At 35.3% G+C, this 20,282-nt stretch overlaps 2 protein-coding genes across 2 annotated transcripts; both read right to left on the reverse strand.

The window, feature by feature from the left end:
• Positions 1-1,897: 1,897 nt before the first annotated feature.
• LOC144441843 (monoacylglycerol lipase ABHD6-like) lies at positions 1,898-6,871 on the reverse strand. The gene is made up of 8 exons (XM_078131139.1): positions 6,741-6,871; positions 5,914-6,073; positions 5,284-5,397; positions 4,458-4,590; positions 3,838-3,977; positions 3,251-3,305; positions 2,658-2,752; positions 1,898-2,041 (listed from the first exon to the last, which is right to left on the reverse strand). Exons 1-8 carry the CDS (start codon positions 6,869-6,871, stop codon positions 1,898-1,900), a joined length of 972 nt encoding a protein of 323 aa, XP_077987265.1.
• A 3,004-nt stretch (positions 6,872-9,875) lies between these two features.
• On the reverse strand, positions 9,876-19,564 carry LOC144441915 (proton-coupled folate transporter-like). The gene is made up of 6 exons (XM_078131177.1): positions 19,458-19,564; positions 14,449-15,479; positions 13,470-13,601; positions 12,418-12,501; positions 11,378-11,534; positions 9,876-10,694 (listed from the first exon to the last, which is right to left on the reverse strand). Exons 2-6 carry the CDS (start codon positions 15,446-15,448, stop codon positions 10,607-10,609), a joined length of 1,461 nt encoding a protein of 486 aa, XP_077987303.1. The 5' UTR covers positions 15,449-15,479; positions 19,458-19,564; the 3' UTR covers positions 9,876-10,606.
• Positions 19,565-20,282: the final 718 nt, after the last annotated feature.

Consider the following 20,282-nt stretch of genomic DNA (forward strand, 5'->3'; position numbering starts at 1 on the left):
TAGAGTCATTTCTCTAGATGTGTGTGGGGTATCGTCAGATTCAAAGCCACCTGTGAGTCCACGGTTTGATCAACATTTTGTTTCACTTCAACGCGGTATCAATGAGATATTCTAGTGAGATTATTATGCAGTTCCAGTCCATTGATTTCATCCAATACCTTGAGTGAAGTGTCTCCTTCATATTCTCTACAACAATATGTCGCGAAGTACTTTGTTCATATCAGCAGTTGACAATCAACTTTAAAAGTACAGAATGGCAATACCCCGATCTGTTGTCCCAATTGACCGAGTGATTTAAGGGATTTAAGGTACATTTTGTAGAGACGTTTCTTAAAATTGTGTAAAATATTCAGACGAGGGTAGCCTTGGGGTTAGTGTAGGGTGGTCATAAATATCAGTACATTTATAAATCAAAGTTGTTTTTTTCACTCTGGCAACTGTATCTGCTAGAAGAGGAATTATTTTTCCAAAAGACACTTCTTTCTTCATTGGATATCCTAAATTTCATATCCAATTCAGTGCTCTATCAGCGGAAATAATAATCTGTGAAGTTTGTAACTTTACATTTTAAAAGAGTGCATACTACGCCCCTCACGTCTTCTATATAGGATAGTTGTGCTACCACAAAGCTGCACTTCTATTAAAGGAAACCTACCTGGAGTTTCGAAGACTTATTTATTTAGAAGAAGAGGTTAGTGTTTTTTTAAAAATAATTATGAATAAATCATATGATATATATATATATATATATATATATATATATATATATATATATATATATATATATATATATATATAAAATATATATATATACATATATATATATATATATATATATATATATATATATATATATATGTGTGTGTGTGTGTGTGTGTGTGTGTTAAACGTATTTACTGAATCACATGTTAATAATACATCCGTATTTTCGAGCCATGCATTTCAGAATTTCAGAATTTAAATAATAAATATTCGCGACTGAAATGTTTCTTCAAACAGTGTAAAACTGTGAATCAATATGGAAATGAATACAGGCAATAATTATTGATGGTTTGAAGGAATCAAATCGGGGGAAGGGGGGTGAAATACCCACGAGCAAAATATCCACTGAAATATGTGTCGTGACAGTCGTAAAATCAAGCGATGTCAGTCTATTGTTGGACAAGCAACAAACAACTGTGCCCATTTGCAATATATTTAATATATTTCATGCTATAGGCAATCACGATATGTATAATTGTGTTTTCTCACGACCGAATAATTTCTTTTATTTCATTGAAAAGAAACAAAATTGAGTTGCTCATTGTCGTTTTCTTCCTTTGATTTTGACTATTTTGGAAATGACACGTTCAACACGCCATTAAATTAACTGTCATATCACTCACAGACAGGTTTTTTCGCAGTGACAACATCATGTGATGTTTGTATATGTCATTTATGTAAATCTGTGTTACTTTACATGTGTACACTGTATATTTTAGACTGGGTAGTCTAAGAACAGCTTCCGCTTTGTTTTTATGAATGCACATACGTTCTTGATATCGAGTTCGATGGGATAGACTTTTTATTTTTATGTCACAGTCAGGATGGCCGACAAGAAAAGAAAAAGACTCCAACGGTATAGCCCCCTACTACATTGACAACATTATTGGAGACAAGACATACTACCAATAGTTGTCAAGGCAACTCAAGCTGTTTCATACACACGATTGAAATACTACTGTCCACGTAACTGTAAGATATCATGTGTGGTTTATTTTATTGAAAAGACAGTTTGCCTTATTAAGGCAACAGTTTGGTTGATGTACTGAGGAAAGTGTGACAGACAGCTTTACAATTGACAAGAAAGGACGGTTTTAGTTTGAACGACTTGACTACCTAACGCGAGTTCTGATACTCAATCCATGAATACTCTCAGAGCTTGAGCAGCCTTTGCCGGTTTTTCCATGGATATATTATGTCCGCATTCTTCAAGGATATCTACACGCTCAAGTGTCTTCAATTCTTTCTTAATTACATCCACGCCAGATACATCTATAATCTTAAGAAAGGAGGAAACACAGAACAAAATAGAGATCTTAGTCCACACGTAACTAATTTGTTACGGGCGTCTATATTTTCATAGATATTTTTTCTAAGTTAAAGACGTGAATACCTAATAACAGTTTTTCACAGACTGCTATCTTTGTCTGAAATATGTCCAATATGGCTTGAATTATACTTCAAATACAACGAAATGCAACCGATGGGACAGTAATGCTTTTTGGAATGCTAATAAAGTGTGACACAGGGAAATTAGAACGCCCAGATAGAAATCGCATGCTATACCAAATTGACAAATTTAAATAGGAATATTACTCAACAGGTAGCATAACAGAATTCTGTATACCAAAGCTGTACGAAGTTTGATGCCTGTGCTAAAGTGTGCTTCGGTTCTCGAGGTGATAACGATCTGGTACAACAGTAGGGCGCCCTCTATGATGTACATGTGTAGAGAATCAATATGCTGCCTGTACAGCTGTACAGTTGTTTTTCCCAGTTAGCAATGAGTACTTTAAGACAACCGTAATGTAACAAATTTATTAAAACCTTGATATTTCAAATTCACTCCTGAATCATTCATGTTGTTACTCTTTGCCGGCAAAGCTTTATATTACCTGGTCGTTCTGACCCCAAATCACTTGTGTCGGAGTTTTGATATCTGGCAATCTCTCCTGTAACCCTTCCTTGTGGTTTAATAGTTCTGTCATCACTACAGAAATATCAGAAATAACACAGATTTGTTAAGGCATGTTAAGTATAGTGTGGAACAAATTATTTTCACAATTTATTCGATCCATCTGCCTGTTGTATTGTTTGTACGAAGTCACAGTGTGGCAATTTATGAAAAACATGACGTAATTATTGTAACGACGTACTGAACAAAAAGAGATCACAAATGTAAAATACATGCATAGTAGCATTCTGAACACATGTATGATTTCATCGAATCTTATAGCTTGTTAATTGCTTTTCAGGTTTGTTAAAAACACACGTGTGTGTGTGTGTGTGTGTGTGTGTGTGTGTGTGTTGGGAGGGGGTGACTGGGTGTGTGTGTGTGTGTGTGTGTGTGTGTGTGTGTATGTGTGTGTGTGTGTGTGTGTGTGTGTGTGTGTGTGTGTGTGTGTGTGTGTGTGTGTGTGTGTGTGAAATACTACACATTTTACCATACAGTTTAATATTTTTAACAATTGGTTAAATTAGCACTTACGATGCTGAAAAAATTCCCTGTGTTGCTCCCTCGCTTGAAATACCATGTTGAAGACCTATAGAAAAAAAAATCGAAAATAATGACAGATTGCATTGGTAAACTCCAAACAAACATAGTACATGTACATGGTATGGTTTGACAACCCTACAATATAACTTAGTATACAATCAATTTACAGATATAATCTAAAACCTCTCAATATACAATAACCCTTACCCAGACACTCGGTAAGACACTGCTAAATAGTTTAAAAGTAGTTCGAGGTAACAACGTTGAGAAACATTTCAAAAGAGTCCACATAATTGTGAAGAAAACTAACAATTAAAGTTACCTTTCCAATCCCAATAGTGCTAATATAATGTTGTTAGACCGCCCTGTTTTTCAACATCATTATTATGAAGTGTGATAAAATTACGTTAACGTTTGTAAAGACCACCATGCCATTTACACTTCACTAGGTTGTTCCCCAAGTCCATGTTGATAGTCTGTACATGTTATCATGACCAGTTTGTATAATTAAGACAAGAGTCTGTAATTTCTATTATAATTTACTACTCTATGACACATCCTACTTAATGAACACTTACCCAGTTTGGAAGTTTTAGTTCCGAATACAAACAAGCTTTAAGTGTCGCCTTTAGTTCTTCTCCGTTTCTTGCTACAAGAACATTAGATTTTCCACTCTTTAAGCCTTCATAATAAGGGCTGTCCTTTGGTGTTATCATACCTGAGAGGAAATACACGGTATGATTCAATATAGGTTTTTTTAGTCATCGGCCTAATGGCAAACTCTCGATAGTACGTCCATGCCACATCGGATATCAAGACATGCTTTGATCGGGGGTTACAAAGTTGTAACCCCCGATCGAGTTGAATTGACTACATACATATTACAATGTACCATAAAAAGTTAAAAGAAAACTTGTTCATATTTTGTGATTATCATATACCCCTGTAGTGGGACAGAAACATCATTTGAATCACAAAATCACATAAATTGACAGTAAATTTTTATTTTATTCGCAAACATCTAAAAATAGTGAATAAATTAACAAAGCTCAAAGCCAAATCACTGAGCGAACGGGATATCGATGAATGCGTAACTTGCCATACTTGGGCAAAGCGTGCCCGGGTAATACGGAAAAATATTGCCCTGATTCGATGTGCACATACATGTCTTGTACCAACAAATAAAAATTGTCCCTACCTGCCGGACACATCAATGTCAGTTTAACAAGTTCCTTTGCAAATAATGATGCATAAGTACCAGCAACAGCGCCACCCATGGAAGCTCCGATTAAATGAAATCGAGATTTATTTAGACCATAGGCTTCTACAAACTATTGAGAAAGAGATTTAGATAAAATGTAAAAGCCAAACTTTAAGTCGTCTTTCAATACGCACTTTAGAGGAGCAACCTGATAACTTTTGGATCAATATAAAGTTACATATCGGCTGTGAAAATAAAATAGCAAAAGTGACGTCATTGACGGACGACAACAATAATTTCAGATACTTCTCGGAACATCATCACCAAAACAGCCCAACACCTTCAATTCCGAGTTTGTCTCATGAACAAACAAATACTATTTCCGCCAGCGCATATCACAAAGAAAGCAATGATGATCTTAGACTACTTGCCTTGATACCACTTAACAAGGAGCGTCATCACCAAGTGCATTGTAATCGAGCCAGTTAGTGGATTTTGACCTTTCATACAGAGACTTGCATGTATCATTCATGCAGCCAGTCAGCCAGACACTTTGTAATGCATATACATTGTAACTACTCAAAGTCAATAATCATTTGCGCAACAATCAATCAATCACTCACTCACTCACTCACTCAATCAATCAATCAATCAATCAATCAATCAATCAATCAATCAATCAATCAATCAATCAATCAATCAATCAATCAATCAATCAATCAATCAATCAATCAATCAATCAATCAATCAATCAATCAATCAATCAAATCAATCAATCAAAGTGTTTTGTGAATATAGTATAACGTGTATACCATCCACTTACCTGATGTATCTTGTTAGCCTGGGCAACATATGAATGGTCAGTTTTCAGTTTTTGAGTTGTATCACCATGGCCTGGCATGTCCACAAGTACGATATGCAAGTCTTTTGGTAACCTCTACAATGTCAAGAAAGATCTCAATTATTGTAACTGATAATAATAACTTTTAACGCTCATCCACACGCTTCTGCGCTAAATGTTTCAGATCGAACATAAGGCATATGATTTGCAAACAAATACTATCTTCCAGGTTGAATCATCATGATCACATGCTACAAAAATATCACATTTTCAGTAGACTAGTGGTTCCTCGATATATATATATATATATATATATATATATATATATATTTATATATATATATATATATATATATATATATAACTCGGTGAGTATCAATCTACTAAGGCAGTGCTCTATACCGCAGTGGCAGAGCGCAATAGTTTTGTATAAAACTATATATATATATATATATATATATATATATATATATATATATATATATATATATATATATATATATATATATATATATATATATATATATCCCAGCTTATTCCCCTTTAATTGAGTAATGATTGTAATATTTTTACAATGCAAATTGAAAGTAAATGTAACACGACCTATCCTACCTTTACTATGTTCGCCCACATATCTTTACTTGTGGAAAATCCATGCAAGAATAACAAGGGAGGTTTTGTAGACTTCCCTCTGCCTCTGTCTGCATAACAATAGGTATATTCACCGGCTTTTATATAGTTGATAGACATACCTGCAATATATAGGCGAAATCTGTAAGAAGAAGAATATACAAATTATTTACTTTTCACGTGTATTCTAGTGGAAAATATTCGATGAATAAAAAGTAGTACTCGACTGAATCATTTTGACATTCCCCAAAGACAGTTGACTGAGGGCGGAAGAACGTGCCAGGGTTTACATAAACCTAGACCCTCCGAGGGTCTATGCACAAACTAAGCAGTTTTGTCCGTAGTTAGAAATATTGTAGTCTCGCTGCCAGACTTGTGACAATATCGTCCTTTTGTACGTAAGGCTCACGAAGTGCGCCCCGAGTGACAAAGCCGCTAGAAGTGCGGGATCGGGATATGACTAGTGACCAAAGTCACTTCTCGCGGCTTCGCCGCTCGGGGCGCACTTCGTGTACCTTACGTACAAAGGGACGATAGTCACGAGACTACAAATATTGTAACTGCAGACAAAACTATGGTGTAATCTACTTGACACATAACAGTACATTTGTGTCTGTACATATATGAACTTTTTTCATGACATTGCCAATGTATGCTGATATTCATTTTGACAATTTTTCATTGTCTTTGGTTGCTGTCAAGTTGGGAATGCCAATAGAGTCAAATCTGACGGACTCATCTTCTTAATTTTTGATCAAACAGAAGTTTTAAGGTCTTTAGTATGTATCTAGTAAACCTCCACGTATTACCTTGTATATAAGTTATACAGCCAACCAGGCTTTAGTTGTACCAATAGTACCACAGTTGCAGCAAATGCACCACCAAAGATAATGGCACACTGTACTGCTAAAACTACGGAAGGTAACATGTCTACGTGCATAGAATGTTATATCTAAAGAGACAAAAAGATCAAACATCAAACATCAAGGCATATTGTGAGTACCGGTATATACTGGATAACGGAATACACGCACGTTTGGTATGCGTGTTTTCTCAGTTAAGTTTACTTGGTAGACTGAAGTGGTTGTTAAGAGTAAAATGGTACTGGTACTAGGCAATTCAACAAACACGCCGCACATTTTCACTGGCCTACCAATATAGCAGTTGTGAGTTATGTTATTATGTACCATGTATTTCCGTTTGTCCCATATTGATCTACGATAAGCTTACATTGTAAAGTCATTAACATTGATCGTTGACTGTGATACAACTGATTCATACCTTAATTTCTGCTTTATGCCACTTGTACACGTCCCCACAATGTCACAACAAAATTTATACACTTATGACCTTCGGTTGAGTATTCCTACAATGACCTTTACAGTTTGCCCGCAACAAAATGTTAATCATTAACGAGTGTGAAGCTACCATCATATTCATATTCATCTTCACTTTCAAAAGTTGACCTCTACGATCAATGTGAATATGATGATAGCTTACACCTCATCATCAGATTCGAAGTACTTCCGAATGGCTATGAACATGCGTTCGGCAAATCACATATCCTTCATTGGCAGGTTGAAATCATGTGATTGTAATTACTTTTCACTTGATGGATTTGCATGCTCTCTTGTTATTTTTGCCAGAGTATCCAATTTGCACCATGAATTATTGTTATCATGGACCATTATTTTTCACAATCGATTGCGTTGACCGATCCCAATCAAGGGAACTACACACATTGTGATAATTGTGGTCTTGACAACACTATTTTGTGTAAATTTCACCAGTGTAAGTGTTAAGTAGGGTTTCAAAGATAGCAGCACTGCGGGAAATCAAAACACACTGCAGCCAGGCCGTATTTTATTACATTACTCATACAGGTTTTTTGTACACCCATGGCCAAATATTGATATTTCATTTTCAAAGATATGGGAAAGGCATACTAAACATCCAAATTAGTTTTTTATATGACAACAATAATTCATTGGAAATTGCAAATTGGATACTCTGGCAAAAATAAGAAGAAAGCATGCAAATCCACGCTAATCAAGTGAAAAGTAACTACAATCACATTATTTCAACCTGCCAATGAAGGATTTGTGATTTGCCGAACGCTTGTTTGTACCCATTCGGAAGACTTCGAATCTGATGATGAACGTGTGAAGCTATCATCATATTCACATTGAGAGTAGAGGTCAACTTTGAAAGTGAATATGAATATGAATATGATGGTAGCTTCACACTCGTTGATCATTACATTGTATTAAAATAGAATAAAGTTCGTGAACTCTTGAAGTCGTGTTCGTCGAAATAAACGCGTTTGACGGGAGTTCGTGAGGCACCGTGACTGTGTGTGACATTGGGAGGGGGTTATTTGGAAAACCCCACCTTGGGGTTTGCACATGGTTTGCATCCCAGTAATTACTTATGACAATGCCAAGGTCGTTTTTGCTGATATATCATCGCACTGAATAGAATCATAAGAATAAGGAAGGTAGCATCAGTTGTATTCAAACAATAGTGCATGCATACAGTATGTTACCGTTAACATCACTTCCGTTGACGTGGCCAGGAAACTGCAATGTACATTGATTTGTCATCTTTATTTCTGATATAAGTAGATTTATAACTTCATCCAGAACTTCCACCAAAACAAGTATCTTTCACCACAGCAATGACGAATACGATTACAATGTATCATTTGAAGTATTTTTCATATTTCTGTCACGCCCAAAGATGATGCTACAAATATGAGAGTATAAGGTTGTTAGGAGGACTGGATTTGACATGACTTTGGCTTCAGCTTTCGGACACGCGTGGGCAAGCTGATGAAGCTAGCTAGCAGGATGGGAGAGTTAAGCCTCGATAGAGTACTCAGTACTGTAACTTTCAATTGTTGAGAAGATATGTATCTTTGAGTGTCTTGCTGTATGCATGCCAATAGTAAAATCATAAACCAGATCAATAACGGAGCATATGTCTCTTTGTGGCGTCACTTTGGACGACACGATCCAGCATCAGACCACTATAGAGTGGTCTGAGATCCAGCGTAGCTGTAAGCCTACCTCTCTCCTTGCCTTAGATAGATGGTAATGAAGTGGAACCCAATCGTTACATATATAGCATTACACCTGTATTCAATGTATACATGTATACATGCACCATGTGCATGAGCAATGGATTATATGCTCCCCTGGGACTTGAGAAAGTAAACGGTGCCATTGTGCCACCATAGGTTTGTGCCACGGGTAATAATTGTAAAGCTTTTTGAGCATAGAGTGGGAAAGCGCTATTATAAAACTAGCATTATTAGTATCATTATTTCCATTTAAGCTTAGTATTTGGTGTATATATGTATGGCCAGTTAAATATATACTTGAACAAACAAGACTTTCATTTGGTGACCAATTGTGCCACATATGTAAATGATATTGCTTTAAACAACCATTTGCTGCAAATTCAGGGTATATATCAGTGACCCCCATTAGGCCCAGTACTTAACTGATGTGTAAATTGTCCACTCGTGTGTAATCTAATCGATTTGTTAAATTTCCATAAACCAAGTTTATAGAATGAGTTGTATGGGGAGACACACTGTGCATCTTGGAACCAGCAACAAGTCTATTGCAATGTTGTTCTAGTCTTACGTTGTCATACAGAAACAAGTAAGAATTTATTAGTTGTTAATTTCCACATACGTGATTTCCTATCATCAGTTGCAAAGAACAACTTCTTGTTCTTTCTGTGATGAAGTATAAAGAAAGGATCACATTACTAATATTTGACAATGAAATGTCATCAATTTAGAGTATCTCAACTTACTAAACAATTACTCAACACTTTGAAATGCTAATTTTGAAATGCCACTTTCCAAAGTGTCAAGAAAGTAAGAGGTTCATCTGAAAGATACCAAATGCAGTATTTTTGTACTTCTTGAGTAATAAAGACATGCAACCATTTTTTTTTTCAATATATGATCTCCATGATTTAAATATCAAGTTATTTCTAAAATCTGGTCTTGCATATCCTGCAAGTGTCAGTCTGAAAGTGTTTTATGGCAAGACATTATGTAAACAAAGCTGATACAATATACAGCAGAGCTAGTTAAAATTCAAGTGATCAATATCTAAAATACATATGATGATTCGGGTTGTGGCATTATGCACACAGACCTGATAATTGTCAAGAGATTTTCTAAAATAGAGTTTAAATTAAAATCCAATATCCTGGAGATTCATAAGTGATACTGCTTCAATTCAAAGTATTATACAAACTAAGCTGCTACAAATTTCTTGCTATACAACATATCTAGTTATAAGTTAAGTAATTTTCTATGATACATGTTAAAATTTAAATATCCTCTTAAGTCTTGACCGTGATGGCATGATTTGTGTCATGGTATATATTTATAAAAAAAAAAACTGCTCCAAGCTACGACATATCTATTGGTCACAATACCTAGTGGTAACTTCTTGGAATTCATAAGCCTTACAAGATAAATATTTCAGGAGTACTGTGATTTATCAAATAACTGCTTTACACCAATGTTTATTTCTAGTTGAGAAGACTGCTCTTTCCACTGGAAACCTGAGATGACAACGAGTACTGTCATAGAGTGTATAAAGTCCAAAATCAATGTCGCACCATTTATAGATTAGGTGTGTGCACAACTCTAGCCATTGATACTTCCATTTTCTGGTATTATCACCTTACCAGGTAATGGTATATAGTCTGACTTCGGTTCTTTCACTTGTAAGATTCTGAAAATAAAAATACAAATGAATGGTTCTGATAAAGCATTTGATGAATTGTCATCACTATAACTTTTTACAATAATTTGGCCCTAATGAAGCTAATATTTAAAATCTATTTACTATCATGTTTTTGTTTTTTTTGCAAACTGTCAGGATGATAGAAATGTGGGATAAACAGATACAGGATTCTGGTAAATACGTAAACCGTGAGATGCCATATGACTTTGATACACAAGATTATGAGTTTCATTATATTGCGATGTTACAGTTCCAGCTGTATCTACGAGCCCTATATCTGAAATTAATTTAATCATTTTGGAAATAATTGTCTTCTCTTCTGTGTGTAACCAATGATTCCCAAGTGTTACAAATGTAACAATGATCTTCAACATAAATTACTTAGAAAAAAAATTATTTATTATATAATTATATCAATTTCTGGTTCAAATAATAACAAAATGTAAAACGTATTTGCATGCCAGAAATCAGTCACCATTAATAACACATGCCATATCACCAGCTGTACTTGCCTTATTGTAATTTTCAATTTTCAGTACATTTAATATTTTTACTGAAAACCACACTTACTAACCTACATGTTTTTAAAGAATGTCTCAAAAATATATTGGCTTCCACAAGACACTATAAACAATATAATTTGATAGGAATTATTATAATTAATTTCTTACGCAGTGATGATAATACAGAGAATGAGGCAGGCTGCCATGGTTACAAAGACCAGTCCTGGCAAGGTGGATACAGTTTCTGCATATATAGTGTTGAAAATGACTGGAGAGAAACACATTCCTATGCTTTCAAAGCTTCCTGCTGTGGCAAATACAGTACCTGGAAGATTTGAAAAAACAAAGTATTACAGGCTTGATACTATAATTACTGTGATTAATCAAAGTTACAACCTAGACTAAAACACAACTCTAAGACATTTATATCATAATGTTACCAGCCTGGAACGCTGATGTTTTTAATCACAGTGTTATGAGCTTAACACTACACAGATACATACATGTAGTGTCACTCGCCTAACACAAATCATGTGTCTAAATCACAGTGTATGTAACATGACCAAACAAATCTAACATGTCTAAATCACAGTGTTACATACCGGACCAACACAAATCTAACATGTCTAAATCACAGTGTTACACACAGGACCAACACAAATCTAACATGTCTAAATCACAGTGTTACACACAGGACCAACACAAATCTAACATGTCTAAATCACAGTGTTACAAACAGGACCAACACAAATCTAACATGTCTAAATAATAGTGTTACATACAGGACCAACACAAATCTAACATGTCTAAATCACAGTGTTACATACCGGACCAACACAAATCTAACATGTCTAAATCATAGTGTTACATACCGGATCAACACAAATCTAACATGTCTAAATCACAGTGTTACACACAGGACCAACACAAATCTAACATGTCTAAATCACAGTGTTACATACAGGACCAACACAAATCTAACATGTCTAAATCACAGTGTTACATACAGGACCAACACAAATCTAACATGTCTAAATCGACAAAAATTAGACAATAACAGTACAAATGATTACAGTCTTTGTTAGTCTGTAAGGTACGCCATGACGGGGCGCCCTCAACCATCGGCCAACCCCTGTGAGAGGAGGCCGGTGAGGGCGAAACGTCATGACGTATCTTACAGTCTAAGTCTTTGTTTGAGAACATCTTACCTTGTTCTGATTCTGTTACTAACTTTGAGAGCTTTGCTCTCAGTACTGGTATGGTTAAGAAACTAAACACACCCGCTAAAGCACCTATGACAGGTAAGAAAGGAAAACATAATGGTAATATGAAGGTTTCTTTGCTTTTTAGCTGAAATGACTGTAGACATTCATTTCTCCAGCAATGAAATTATAAATAAATAAAGCAATACTGGGTGACAATCTGGGTTAGAAACACAGCAGAATTAATTCATCAAGACCACATTTATAACATGGAAAGAAAGTTTGTATTGGAGTCAAGTTGTATTTTCTTTCTCACTAAATGTGTCATTTCACTTTTTTTAAGTTTATCTTCTCTGTACTATCAATGTGTTGATTTTTGGTGAAGGTGAAATATAAGCCTGATGGGCCGGAAAGTATTCTTCCAATGACCTCAAGTCACTATAATAAAATTATCTAGTACAACGAATACAACAATGTATGACAATTCAATTTCAAATATTGTACCATTTTATACCATGTTTTCACTATACAGTTGTTTTAGAAGAAAAAAACAGAAATATATATGAACAATGTGATTTATGATAAAAAGATATTTGGACCAAGTGTTGAAAATTAATCCAAATTAGAAAGGAAAGATAATGAGTGCTTTCCAGACAGAATTGAATTTTTTGAAACTTGGTCCATTTTCTGAATATACTAAACACAATTTTGAACATGAAAACCAATTTCTTGTATGTACTCAAAACTTACTACATAAAATCTAGATTTCTGGAGGAATGGTTATTTGAAAGTAGCAAGAATTATCTCTTGTTTTAACACTTTCATTTGGAATTCTATGTATTGTTAATGTAAGTGTATACTGTTTTCTAAACATGGAAAAAAGAATTCCATGAATATATTTCTTTTGCTAAGAAACCTAAACTATCAAGGTGTTTTGAAGTCAGTTAGTTCATTTTATTATGTCAAATTAGAATGTGTAGCTACATAAACCTACTAGATTGATACACTGTTGGAAAGTAAATTGATAAAGAGCTGTTAATAACTTGCTTTGTACTCACCAAAGAACATCATTGGTGCATTAAAAGCAAATGCAACCAAAAGTAGTGACGCCATATAGGACAATATACCAACTTGAACCATTCCTAAGTCAGCCAAGCAACATGTTAACAACTTTCCTCCCACTATCATACCTGTAGGATATAGTAGGCAACATATAATTACATACAGCCACTAATTCTTGTATGTATTCCAGCCATGTCTACAGTATCCTATTAATAGTTTATTCAGTAATGCAGCGGTGATGAACACAGATGTAACTACCAATTGCTAGCTTCTCAAAACCATCAGTTAAGGCAGGCCAGTTTCTACACTTTTATACATTATAATAAAGATTATATTGTACTGTACATGTACTCTCATTGAAGACAAGTATGGTGGTCTGTTTTCACTGGCTAAGACAACAATTTAATGTACTGGCAGAGTTATCAATGACATCAGAACAATAGTAAATGGATGAAAACACTTTCAATTGAACAATTCATTGATTTCACATGATCAATGGGTTCAGGAAGGCATGGAATATATTTGGTAAATGCTGTAGTTGCATAGCCAAAGGCAATGAACTAAGTAGTGCATGTGGGATTTTGTCATTGCGGGGGATTTATTGGGGGGAGGAAGATGATAAATAGAATAATTTCACTGTGTTTTCATTGATAAAACAAAGAAACCACAAGACTGAACATGATATGTTGTCAAGGAAAAAATGAAGTATCCCTGGCCGTGGTACATTCCTATCACGTGATATGAGTTTTAATACACTGAACCATAGATCTAGTTACACATACAGGGCCAGTGGTTGAATTTATGTGGTTGAACTTCTACATTTGTATCTTTTAGTGGAGTAATAACATTCATTAGAACTAGTGAGTAACATCACAGTGCTACAAATCAAGAAGTCACACAATATGTATTCAAATTTAAAATTTGACATTAATATGCTCCCGTTGTCTGCTTTATATAACTAAATGTAATACTTACCCAAAGCATTACATAGCAATGTGGCAGCTACATAGAAACCAATAAGAATGGCTGACCAACAGAATGGGTAATCCTTCACGTACAAGACTGTCAAACTTAATGCTGAATTAACAACTAAGGTTATTATCATCACATTAGTTAAAAGTGCAATCAATATCCATCGACGACTATTGGTGTTCTCATCAAACAAATTGTAAATGTCTCGTAATTGTTCCTTAAATGTAAATCTGTTATTTGGATCATAAATGATAGTTTCTGGGACTAAAACTATGGTGTACAGTACAGTCAAGACAATCAGGATTAATGTCAGCATGTATGGAAGACCGAAACCCTTTGCTTCCAGGAGGTAGCCGATTCCAATTTGTGAGAGTGATGCTGCAAGGATACTTAGAAACTGTACTATAACAATGCGGTATGTTCTTTGTTCTTTATTTGTTATGTCTGACACATACGCAAAGAACCCAGACAAGGCAGTGAAAAAGTTTCCTGTTCCTCCACGTGCAACTTCAGCAATAAACAAGTACTGCAGGGGTAATTCTAGATATATCACAATCAAATAGACAACAGAGAAGATAGCCATTCCAGCACAAGGTATAACACATGCCAATTTACGTCCTGCTTTATCACTCCAGGAACCAATGACAGGTGCTGTGATAAATGAAAGTGAGTAACTCAAGACATCAAAATAGAGACTCCAATATGAAGATTCAGCCTGTATCGTATTCTGTAACTGATACTCCGGATCACTTTCATTCAGTTTCTTGCATGTACCATTCTTTGGTAAAATACCACCTCCCATTGGAGACAACGAATGAGTGACATTATGACTTTTTGACACTTCATACTGGATATATTGTATTTTAATAGTCTGAGAGATTGTATATGCAAGCATAAAGATGAAAATAGCAGGTTCTATGGTGATACGACGTTGTACTCTTCTCTTAGGTGTAACTGTTGAGATATCTGTCTCATCTTCACAACTGTTATCTGCTTCCATCATTTTCTTGCCGATACTCTGGTATACAAATTGCCTGTATATAAATAAAATAAGTCATTGTTATATATCAAAACAAATGACGAACTAACAATTTTTTATCAAATTTTCAATGAGTAATATAAGAATAACAAATTTGACAGCAAGCCTGTATACAAGATTATCTACTAGCAAAGACTAAAGATTATGTGAGTGAAGAATACTGGAAAGCTACGGGTATTGATGTTATTAACTTTCCAAACAATGGCTAAACAGGACATTTTGGTCAAAATTTTCAATGAATAACAATAATAATATTTTCTAGCGGTTTGCAGAAAAAAAGCGTGAAAATGTTGTTTTGTCAGCATGGTTAATGTAGCTATGTTGAGCCTTGGAAAGGCTTTTGTTGTTTTGGATACAAATGGTGTAATGTAAGTGGTATGGTGACACCACAGTGACATTGATGTAATGTGTAGTAGGATTTCCATGACCATTGATTGCCAGGCTGATGTACATAGATAGGAGGCACAGACATGGCAAGGGGCCAATCCATTGGAATAGTCCTGGAAATTTTCCTTTCTTGAAGAACGCATGATATATCAATAACAATCAATGTCTTCTGATACACTTGATAACACTTATGCTTTTCAAGAGATTTTTTCCAATGCAATGTAAAAAAATTTCTCTGGTTTTCAGTGCGGAATGATAAACCATGTGAGGTTATTGACATATAAAATGTAAATGTATCTACACATACACATCTTGTACTGATTTGTTACTGTGCTTCCTAACCCAGAATAAACATGTGAGCTTTCTCCTATATGTATTGTATTATGAATAGTGGGCACTCAAGTGTGGCAGAATGTTAGTGTAGACAAAATTAAAAATTAAGTGTGATCCTATCCTGCAATCCTTAAATAGGCCATTCCCTAATACATGTAGCAATAAGTGAAGTTCTGTGATTAATAAATACTGAAAGCAGTACTGATACACAAATGCTTGCAATGAACTTATTTGAGTGATACAGTTGACTGTCCTTCAGAGATATGCAGCTCACCTGATCATACTAATAATAGGAATATAAACTGTCACATTGTCTACAAATTTAGATGGGGCCTTATCATGACTGGCTTCATTCACTCTCAGTATACAGAGGAAGATTATTTATTTTAAATTTTCTTTATTCACAAAACATTCCACAGATATAACCTATTAATAACAGGACACATGCAGGTGGAAACCAGAGTGCCTAGCCTGTGGAACACCTGCATTGTTTGGTAGGGTCATAACCTGAATGACATTCTTCTACATTTCACATGCCAAATTATTCAAACCCAGACCTGTGCTGAAACCCTCACCTGCAGTCGTAAGACGTACATAATCACTTGGCCACAAACAACCTAGCCAAGAGACTTGGCTATCTCACTCGACATACTGGCTTGACAGTATATATGCTCTGGTCAACCACATTTTCAAGTCAGATAATACAAAGTCTCTGGGCTACAAACAACCCATTTCTACTTCTTCTACTTCCACTTACTGCTACTTATATGTATATACATATAGTAACAGAGTTTAACACTATGTACATGTATGTGTTGTATCAACTCCTACAGGTGTGAATGACGCAGATTCAAAGATAGTCATAAGTAAATATATTTTGCCCTTTCTATAACTGCAAATATGGGCATATACATATGTACACTGTAGTCGACAATGAATATCTTTGGGCATCGCTGCTCAATTCAATGTGACACAATAACTGAGGTCAAACCGTACCATTGTTCACCAACCTTTGGAAATATACTTAGTCTGTACATAAAAATTTCTCTTTGATTTCCTAGCAAGTATATTTTCCAGCTGGTAACCTCCCTTCCAACTAGAAGTATGTCCTACACGAACGTCTGACCTTAGGTTGAGAGATCTATAGTAGTGGGAACACCAAAAACCCAAATATTTCAGTCTAACACCTCATATAGTTACTCTAAATGTTGGCTAGACATTAAAATGAAATTCTGACAGGTCTAAGACTTTACCAGACTGTCAATACTCATGTCTGTTCAGTCTAACATCAATGATATCTTTGAACTCTGGTGACCTTCCCCTGATAGTCAGAAGTACTTGTATACACAAAGTGTTGTAGTGCGTGTACAACATACCACCTACATGAAGTGGCAACTAACCTTTGACCCCATAGAAACCTCAAGAAATATGGGAAGTGTCAACCTTATTGTTCATGTTTTTAGTCAGCATTAACACACAAGGCCATGTCCAACAAGCTAGATCTACTTTGCTATCTCTGATGATTATTTTGCAATATATATAAGTAATTTCCAATGAGACAAACACTATACTACACTTTCCCATCTAAATCAGACTAATTACTAGTTTTGATTTCTCTTGACCATAAGTCACATTTGTTAGGTCTTAATTGTATTCCAATGCAAGGTATACCTTTAGAAACAGCAAACAAAAATTTTAAAATATGGCATATGTCTTAGGTGCATGTCAAAATGACTGTCTGGGTATGGCTGTATGTGCCTATGTGTATGTGTTTTGTCTGTGTGAATACTGGAAGGGGAGTGTAGGCATGTGTATGATGTGTTCTAGCACATGTACTTTGTTGGGTGTCTGGATATTCAGATATATATCAGATTTGAAAAAAGAACTGATACATACATGTACCCAGTAAATCATTAGGCAGCACTTACTGCACAGTGGTAATGACCATAATTCCTTGATGTACATTACACTTACCAATACACTATTTATAATACATGCACTTGGGTCAAATTGCCTACTTTGTTTCAGATGATTTCCATCTCATTCACACTGATATAATTATTCTGTACCTACATGTTAGATAAAATATTGTATCTGATCAGTGGTATTTATCTCTTATCGTGCCTACCTTGTTCTTAAAAATTAATATCCTATGGTAAATTATGTCATGTTATTCACAAATTCAGACACAGTACAATTTGAAGGACAAATGAATATTTTAATAGCAACCATTGTAACCGGATGGAGGAGAATCCTTGACAGAATTCACTACTAAACATTAACACGTATATAAATATCAGCCCACACAAGTTTCACCTGGTACTAGTGGTATGAGGAAATTGAACACAATCCATGTACTTTGTACACATTTGTCACTACACCAAACAAACGGTGAGTAATTTATGATATTATAATCATTATAATTATGAGTCATACTCACACTTGCAGAACCCTAATCATTGTTTGTTCATTGGAGTACTTTATAAGGTTTACTCTAATTGGCTCGACAAAATGGAAAAAGTACATATGTTATCAGTAAGAATTTCAATGTAATGACTTGAAGTTGACCGTGGATGTGATGTACAGTTGCTGGAATACCACTTTCAAGCTTTGATAATGTTGCCAACTGATTTAAAATTATAATAAACGATGGTGGATGGATGATGTGGTGCCCTGCAATCTCACATGGCCATGGTTATGTAATCTGTCTGTTCTAAAGATCACTACACATAATCCCTGACCGCTGTATGCAAATATGATTATCTTCAATGACACAAAACAAAAATGTATACAATATACAGGTAGTAACGGTACTATGGATTAGAATATACACTTTAGTTCCAAATACACAAAATTTGGCGAATATTCATTATCATGCGGTCTTTATCAATTTACAAAACCATAGACATTCCCATTACATTTGAAATAACACCTCAGGTACTAAAGAAGTGTAGTGTGCTAGAAGGAGCTAGGAGTAAGTCGGAACTCGATTCCGGCAACGTCCATTTCCTTGTTGTTGTTTTTGTTTAGGGACATTGCCAGAAAGGGCTGTCGTACACCGCTTTACAAGCAGAACCACCCCAAGATTAGTCTCGGTCACTTGACAAGGAGTCAAATATTTGGTCACTTTCTCGCCCCCTCTACGTTCTCGTACGATCGTGCGTACACTGGGGGTGCTCTGCGCACTGCGGCCCGCGGGGGTGTGTAAATCTGCGTCGGGGATGTAAATGTAAAATCTGACACCATCACTTACCAGAACAGAACCCAATCAGCTACGTTGTCCTCTTCTACGTTATGAACCAAACAAAAAAGTATAAAATCTGTCGGCGAACACGAGCTGGGCGGACAGGTCAACTGGCTGAAACACTAGTAATACGATGATAGTGTGTTTCACTAAGTCATGTGACTATGGGTCACCTGATCTTTGAATGTGCGCTAGATTTAAATCCTCGCATATAATTATTTCAATAGTAAACAGACCATATATAAATATGTACATGGTTATACATGAGTTTAAAATGACATTTCATTTACCGATGCATATTTATTTATTTGTGTGTGTGTGTGTTTGTTTGTTTGTTTGTTTGTTTGTTTGTTTGTTTGTTTGTTTGTAACACGGTTCCTGGGCTCCATTAGTCTTGCTGCTAGACGTTCGTGGTTCGGGCTTTCTTTCTATAAGCGAACGAAGTTCGCAGTGACGTGAGGCTTGCCCGAATGTTCCATCCTCGATAGCGATGTTCGGGCGTGTGTCGTATTCTATCGGAAGAACATCCGAGGTCTAGCAGATAGACTAGGGCTCCATATGCAATAACTTGTAACTGTGTTTGTATAAATATTAAATGGTGAAATAGCAAATTTAACAACAGTACATTGCTAACATACATAAAAACAATGCTTTTTGCAAAATTGCTATTATTCATAATCAATGAATGTGGTGTGGCATTGCTTGCTATTAATGTCTGTTTGTTTGTGAGTGTTAATCTTGTTTCCCTTTATTTGTTGTCATATTTGTAAACAAAACAACACATCAAGCCAAAGGGAGAGAGCTCTTGAGCCTGTGATAAGCAGACATGTTATG

This window comes from Glandiceps talaboti, chromosome 1, assembly GCF_964340395.1.
Source record: "Glandiceps talaboti chromosome 1, keGlaTala1.1, whole genome shotgun sequence".
Classification (NCBI taxonomy): Eukaryota; Metazoa; Hemichordata; class Enteropneusta; family Spengelidae; genus Glandiceps; species Glandiceps talaboti.

Excerpts from the sequence above, each read along its gene's own strand:
- LOC144441843 (XM_078131139.1), bottom strand. The coding sequence starts at position 6,871 with ATGCACGTAGACATGTTACCTTCCGTAGTTTTAGCAGTACAGTGTGCC. Across the intron at positions 4,591-5,283 it reads AGGCTAACAAGATACATCAG|TTTGTAGAAGCCTATGGTCT; the intron begins GTAAGTGGATGG and ends CTTTCTCAATAG. Across the intron at positions 3,306-3,837 it reads AACTAAAACTTCCAAACTGG|GTCTTCAACATGGTATTTCA; the intron begins GTAAGTGTTCAT and ends TTTTTTCTATAG.
- LOC144441915 (XM_078131177.1), bottom strand. The coding sequence starts at position 15,448 with ATGATGGAAGCAGATAACAGTTGTGAAGATGAGACAGATATCTCAACA. Across the intron at positions 12,502-13,469 it reads TGCACCAATGATGTTCTTTG|GTGCTTTAGCGGGTGTGTTT; the intron begins GTGAGTACAAAG and ends TACCTGTCATAG. Across the intron at positions 10,695-11,377 it reads CTCTGTATTATCATCACTGC|AATCTTACAAGTGAAAGAAC; the intron begins GTAAGAAATTAA and ends TTTTATTTTCAG.